The 7,175-nt window shown below is 28.0% G+C and overlaps 1 protein-coding gene across 1 annotated transcript; it reads left to right on the forward strand.

The window, feature by feature from the left end:
* The first annotated feature begins 1,119 nt into the window (after positions 1-1,119).
* LOC107020825 (homeobox-leucine zipper protein ATHB-13-like) lies at positions 1,120-3,830 on the forward strand. The gene is made up of 3 exons (XM_015221336.2): positions 1,120-1,511; positions 1,888-2,273; positions 3,150-3,830. The coding sequence occupies exons 1-3, from the start codon at positions 1,376-1,378 to the stop codon at positions 3,561-3,563; spliced, it is 936 nt and encodes a 311-aa protein (XP_015076822.1). The 5' UTR covers positions 1,120-1,375; the 3' UTR covers positions 3,564-3,830.
* Positions 3,831-7,175: the final 3,345 nt, after the last annotated feature.

Raw genomic sequence — 7,175 nt, forward strand, 5'->3', positions numbered from 1 at the left:
TAAAATATTTTTTTTTAAGAATTTAAGTCGTATACATCCATAAAGTCATGTACATATTACAGTTTAGTCACTTATAACAGGTTATTATCGTGCTATTGTCTAAGTTGTTGTATCATATTATCTTAAGATTATTTATTTATCTATTGTTAATATAGAGGTGAAGTCTGGAATTTTAAATAACGATATTTCTTGCTATTGATTTCCAATAGTTTGATATTTATATAATAAATAATTTTTAAAAATAAATATAAAATTTAAGTTAAGTATTACCTTAATTACAATTAATCAATTTAATTAAACTTAGATATATGGTCTATGTAAGGATAACACAATTTATTAAACTCATGACCAAAATATGTATCAAAACTCCTTTTTATTTTCTTTTACCAAAACATACACTAAAAGATTATAATGTTGAATTAATATTAGTATTATTTTTCTCTAAACCACCCAGTATGCCTCTATAATAATAAATAAAACATAAACCCCATTTTCTCTCCTATAGCAAAAGAATCAGTTGCCCTCCTGATTTAAATCCATCAAGGACAACTGTCATTACAGAAAGATACACACTGCCCACTTTTGTCACTTAACAAGCCAAAATACTAATTAATTAAAATAAATAAATAGCTAAAAAAGATTTAATAAGAAAAAAAATAATTTGGTAGTGCTTGAAAGTTAACTTGAGTAAGTATTTGTAACAAAATAAAATCAATAATGATTATATTACTATAATTTAAATTTAAATTTAAATTTTGAATATAAAATTTCTGATACAAATATAAATATAGTCAAATCTAAGGCGATATTGATTATCATGGCGAAAAAAAGTACTACTATTAAGAAACATCCAACACCCTCTCTCCCTAAAGAGTTTGGGGGTTCACTGAACCGATCGACGAGCATTTTTTATTAGGGATTCACGGGTTAATATACATATATATATAAGATCGATGTAAAAGTTATTGAGTTCGATCGAGCTTACGAACCCCCACCTAGCTCTGCTTCCACCTCTACCATACATACATAACAATAAACAAAAAAAAAAAAAGAGAGGATAAAATAGGAAAGAAAAGGTTCTCTTGAAGTTGATAAGGTATATAAGCCATCCTTTCATCATAAGAATAGAATGTATCTACTTCTAAATCAACACCACCTTACTAATTTTTTCAAATATTTTTCTCTCTCTCTTTTTATATTATACTAAAAAGAGTTAAATATACTCTTAGTAGTATTTCATACTTATATAAAAACATTTTTTTTCCTCATTTCTTGAAGAGAATTAGTTGATCTCAATTATTTTACTCCTCTCTCAAGCATTATGGAGATTCATAGTCATAGATATTTGGAGTTGTGGCAAAAAATGTTATAGGTTATGACTTGCACTAATTATGAAATGGCTTTCTTTCCAACAAATTTTATGCTACAAACTCCTCATAATGAAGATGAACATCAACCTTCAACTTCTCTCAATCCCATTCTTCCCTCATGCTCACCTCAAGACTTCCATGGTTTGATTTCTTTTCCTAATTTTAAAGATTTCTTTAATTAATTTATTAATTGTTTTAATAAACTTCTTCTTCTAGTTAGGTGTTTGAACATTATTTGCAAATATTATTCACAAATCAATGTTTGTTTCACAATTTTGTTTATTTCAACTTGAAATAGACAATATGAAGTTAAAAGACTATTTTGACTAATAACAACAACTGAGATCTGTGGAAGAAGGTAGAGTGTGCACAGACCTTACCCTGCTTCACAAATCTCTAGTTCTTTTTTTTTTCTCTCGATGTTCAAACACAATTTCAACTTCGGATACTCTTTTCAACTTCAACAAGATATTATATTGTCTTACATTATTTTTTTTTAAATGTGTGTGTGGGGTAGGTATTGCTTCATTTTTGGGAAAAAGATCTATGTCATTTTCTGGGATGGATGGAAACAATGGTTGTGAGGAAAATCATGGAGAAGATGATTTGTCTGATGATGGATCACAAGCTGGGGAGAAGAAAAGAAGACTGAATATGGAACAAGTAAAAACTCTTGAGAAAAATTTTGAGTTAGGTAACAAACTTGAACCTGAAAGGAAAATGCAATTAGCAAGAGCTTTAGGGTTACAACCAAGACAAATTGCAATTTGGTTTCAAAATAGAAGAGCAAGATGGAAGACTAAGCAATTGGAGAAAGATTATGAAGTTCTTAAGAGACAATTTGATGCTATCAAAGCTGAAAATGATGCTTTACAAACTCAAAATCAAAAGCTTCATGCAGAGGTATGTAACAAATTTTATAAATTCTATACATCGTTATCGTGAGTATCGAGTGTATTTTTTTTTTTACATTATCAGATTATCATATAAAGAATATCGAACAAGTAAAATATGTTATCTGCTGAAATAAGTAAAGATATGGTATAATAATGATGTATATAGAATCCTTTTATTTGTTGTGTAGGAATTAAATAACATAATGTTTGTTTTCTTGGAGAGGTGTAGGGAGAAATATTTGAAACAATTGAACATATAATAATATGTTTTTATTTTTATTTTATTTTAGTTATCAAAATTTAACAAGAATATGCTATTTTGGTGAAATATTGGACCTTTTCATGATATATACTCTATAATGCATTATTTTCAGTAAAAATAAATAAATTCTTCACATGTTTTTCTTTCAAATTGATTTGACTTCTTCTCATCAGGATGAATTTTAATGAAAGCTCTAAAAAAGAAGAGACATATATTGATCATTAATTTCTAGCTAGTAGGACTATAGTAGTACCTCCAATCACAAATATCATCATCATCAACCCCTTTTTTCCTTTTTATTATATTAATATATTATATTACTTCTATATTATAATTATTTTGGTCAATATACTAGTTCAAAAAAGTAGAACCTTTTTTGTTATAGAAGGTAAGATACATTTACATACCACTTAAAAAAAAATATAGGAACTAAGCAACAAACACCTTATATCACTAATTTTATTTAACGATAGATTATCAAAACATCATGTTATAAAATGTTTAGAATGTAGATTAACGATGACGTTGGTGTAAATAATATTACTAATTTATAAGTGATTAGACAATTTATACTGTCGGTGCTCAGAACTTAAACTTTTTTTTTTTTTGAAATGTGGACAGATAATGTCACTAAAGAATAGAGAGCAACCAACAGAATCAATCAATTTGAACAAGGAAACAGAAGGATCATGCAGCAATAGAAGTGAAAACAGCTCAGAAATAAAGCTAGACATATCAAGAACACCAGCCATTGACAGCCCATTATCCAATCATCATCCAAATATTTCTAGTAGACCTTTTTTTCCACCTTCAATGATAAGGTCTAATAATAATAATAATGGGGTTGTGGTACCTCATCAACTCTTTCACATCAATTCATCATCATCAAGACAAGATCTCAAATTAATGGACCAAAATAATGCTACTAATAATAATAGTAGTAGTGTCAAAGAAGAAAGCCTATCCAACATGTTTTGTGGAATTGATGATCAAACAAGTTTTTGGCCATGGCTAGAGCAACAACATTTTAATTAGTTGAAACTTTTTTGGAGACCAAAAAGTTTTACTTTTTTTTAAAAAAGTTGTTGAGTTGAAGGAGCATTTTTTAAATTATATCATATGATCAATCATATTATTTCTTTTGAGTTCATGAGAGAGAGAGAAAAAAAGTTACTACTTACTCCTATTTGTTTTGTGGTGTATTAGGCATTTGTATAAAGTAACCAAGTACATTTCAAGTACTTAAGGATCTTTATGGAGAAAAATATTAATAAAGACATGTCTTTTTTTCCCCCTTATTTACACTTTATCTATTGTCTATGATTATATCAATAGAAAAATTCAACATTTTAGTTTTTTTATCTAGTATTCAATATTCTTATCAGACTTGATTAATTCAGATTCACACATAAAAAAATCACTTTTTGAATGATGAAAGGCGTACACAATTTTATTTTCATAACTCAAATCAGAGATATAGAATGTAATGATATTTATCACCTTGCTACGACTTTGAATAATTCTATCGATTAAGATCATGATGATATATACTTATCACTTCACCACGTCTTTTTGAGTAATCTTATCAATTACTCCTACCATTGGTTTTCACCTATTTACTTTTCTTGATTTTGAGTGATGTTACATTCTTGTACTATTGTACATAAATGTCCAAAGTAATTTTTAACTTTTTATGATTGTTTCTCATATTTTGTGCCTAAAATTAACCAATGAGGAAAAAAAAAAGGGGTGGTGTGAAAATAGGAAAGAGGAGAATCAAAGCACACATTCCAAGGAAAAGGAAGAAGACAAACAGATGAAAGAGTAGAAGAAAACAAGGGGAGTTGGAAATGGTCATTCTCGTGAAGGGGACTTTAGCAAACTTGTGCTGACAAATGATAATGAAAGAAGGGTATGGTACCAAATATCAATCACTCAAAAAACAAAAAGAAAACTATATAATAAAATAAATTAATTATTGAAATATGTATAGTGAAAAAAATATTGTTTTGGCTCAAGAGTGTTTCACTTACTCTAACAAGATTTGATGAATAATAAATTACTCTAGGGCGTGTTCGCTGATTCGGTATGAAGTTTTTTGATGTTTGATTGATTTAAATGTTCTAAAAATGATTTTCAAATGAAGTTATTTTTATCTAATAGGAAAATGATATTATTTTTACGAAAAGTAGGAAAAACATTTTTTTAATTCTCTTTCAATCTCACCATGCACCACCCACCCATGCCAATTCACCAAAGTGTCCCTAACCCCTAGGGCCTCAACCCCCTACTCGAGACTCGACCAGGTTATGTGTTGTTTCCAGGGTTGGGTCTCGGGTGGGGATCATATTGGGATTGGGTCTCTGGTCTCGATCTTGGGGGCGAGGTTGGGTCAGGGTTAGATCTTAGGTTTTGGGGTTGAGATCTCGAACTCGATCTCGATCTTGGTCTTGGATTCGTGGAAGATGTAAAATTTTATTTTCTAGAAAATTATAAGTTTTTTTTATTCCTCTATAGGAGCTCTGATTCTTTTTACTTTTTTAATAACTTCAATCCACAATATTAAAGATTGGAGATGAATGATATTTGGAAAAAATTAATTTCCATTCATTCTATTATTTTTTTTAAAAATCCTACTCATAGAATTATGCTGGATATGTTATATATTGTTTATTTTTATAATCCTAATAACCAAAAATGAGTTCCAAAATATAATTGAATTTAGTGTGTACCCACCATTAGTTTTTGGATACTTCCTTTTCCTTTCCATGATAGTGTTTATTTCACCATCTTTATAGTCCTTTTGTGTTTGATAGATATATATGTCAAGAAAGTAAGTAAACATGTGACCTACTGTCAAACACAAAACTCTTTTTTCTTTTCAAAAACTTTTTTAAAATTTTCAAAAAAAATAAAATAAAATTTTCAAAAATTTTATTTATAGTACTATATATAAACATATGTGTGTGTCACCTGTATTTATTCTTTACTTGACCCTACAAATTTTGATCACATGTACATCTCTTTTTTTTTACCCTATATCATCCTCTTTTTTCAAAATCACTTTCACTTTTCTTGATAAATTTGAGTGTGTTGACTATATTTCTGTTTATATCATGTGTTTGGTAACATATTTGATTGGAAAAATATGGGATGAATTAAAATTATATATATAGGCCTTTGAAGAAGATTTTTTTAACTTATTGGAAGATCTTATCTCCAGTCCATTGATAATTTAGCTAAAAATGAACAAAATAAAAATCTAACAATAAGGTAGGGTTTTTTTTAATAGTTTCAAATTTTATTTAATGATGAATTATCATAACATTTTTCTAGCTATGAGTAATATAGCGATAGATTAATAATAAATTTCGTAACTAATTTTTCTTTTTTTAAGTGTAAAGGACAACATAGCTACTACTCATGCAAACATACACAAAAATACTACTAAAGATGAATAAACAAACGGATCAGGTTTTTTAACAGAACTTCGATAGAAGAGAGAGTGAGCAGCGGGTGGCAATTTGTGGCACCATATACTAACTATTACGAAGGAGAGTCTCTAAAGTGGGTCCCTATAATCCTAATAGGCTTGTTAATTTCGTAGTTCGAAGAGAAATCATACACGTTTTGATTTAGCTCTATGATCCGTTAATTCATCTCTTTTTTTTGGATATTCATGTGTTATTTCAAGTCGATCGATTGGAGAATCGGGTACTCAATTAACATTATGAACTTTTCATACCGAAGGAGTGTGATACTGCAAAACATGTGTGAGCCCCATCTCAAGGAGAAATAAAATTCAATGAGCAACGGTCAAATTGAAACAGAGTGAATATAATTTTTAAAAATATTAAATTACTTTTAATATAATTTAACTATAAACTTAGTTAAATTAGTTTATAAAAAATGAAACTGTTACAATTAATATAGAACATAGAGAATTTTAATAAACAAGCCGTTGACACAGGGCAAATATTTCATAGATTAGTAGTTAATTAATTGCTATAATTCCATGTTAATGGCCACCACATGTTACCTTATAATTTATAATCCTCCATATCCACAACAAGGCTAAAGATTCTGATATTATTCCAATATTAATATAATCCAACATGTACTTTCTTTTGTCATTAAAATATTTAATCATTTTTCGTTTCTCGAGAGTTAATTATTAAAATTTTAATTAATATTTTAAAAAGAATTGTAACTTATAATATTTTTTCGTACGTTTCTTAAATATTTTAGTTTTATAGCATTAAATTATCTCAATCAAATTTAACCTTAAAAATTATTTAAATTTGGTTCTCGAAGATCGAGCCATAACAATTATTTTGGAACGAAGAGAATACTACTTATTAAAATAAAATAATGGGTTTTCAGTTTGAGGATCCACCATATAGCCACAGCCACTTCATAGGCTCATTACTTAAATAAATATAATTAAATATTTCCACTTAGATTTTTTTAATTATAAGATTTAGAAATAAATATTGGAAGATTCAGAATTTTAATATAATGCCAAATTATCCAGCCTTGATGCCAGAGATAATATATCCTTTCTTCACATGATCCCATAAAAGAATTCACGAATTACTAACTTGATTTTCATCTAACTTTCTTCTAATTAAAATTTATATATATATA

This window comes from Solanum pennellii, chromosome 5, assembly GCF_001406875.1.
Source record: "Solanum pennellii chromosome 5, SPENNV200".
Lineage (NCBI taxonomy): Eukaryota > Viridiplantae > Streptophyta > Magnoliopsida > Solanales > Solanaceae > Solanum > Solanum pennellii.

Coding starts and splice junctions, on each gene's coding strand:
- LOC107020825 (XM_015221336.2), top strand. CDS start 1,376: ATGACTTGCACTAATTATGAAATGGCTTTCTTTCCAACAAATTTTATG. Junction 1,512..1,887: donor CTCACCTCAAGACTTCCATG/GTTTGATTTCTT, acceptor TGTGTGGGGTAG/GTATTGCTTCATTTTTGGGA. Junction 2,274..3,149: donor ATCAAAAGCTTCATGCAGAG/GTATGTAACAAA, acceptor AAATGTGGACAG/ATAATGTCACTAAAGAATAG.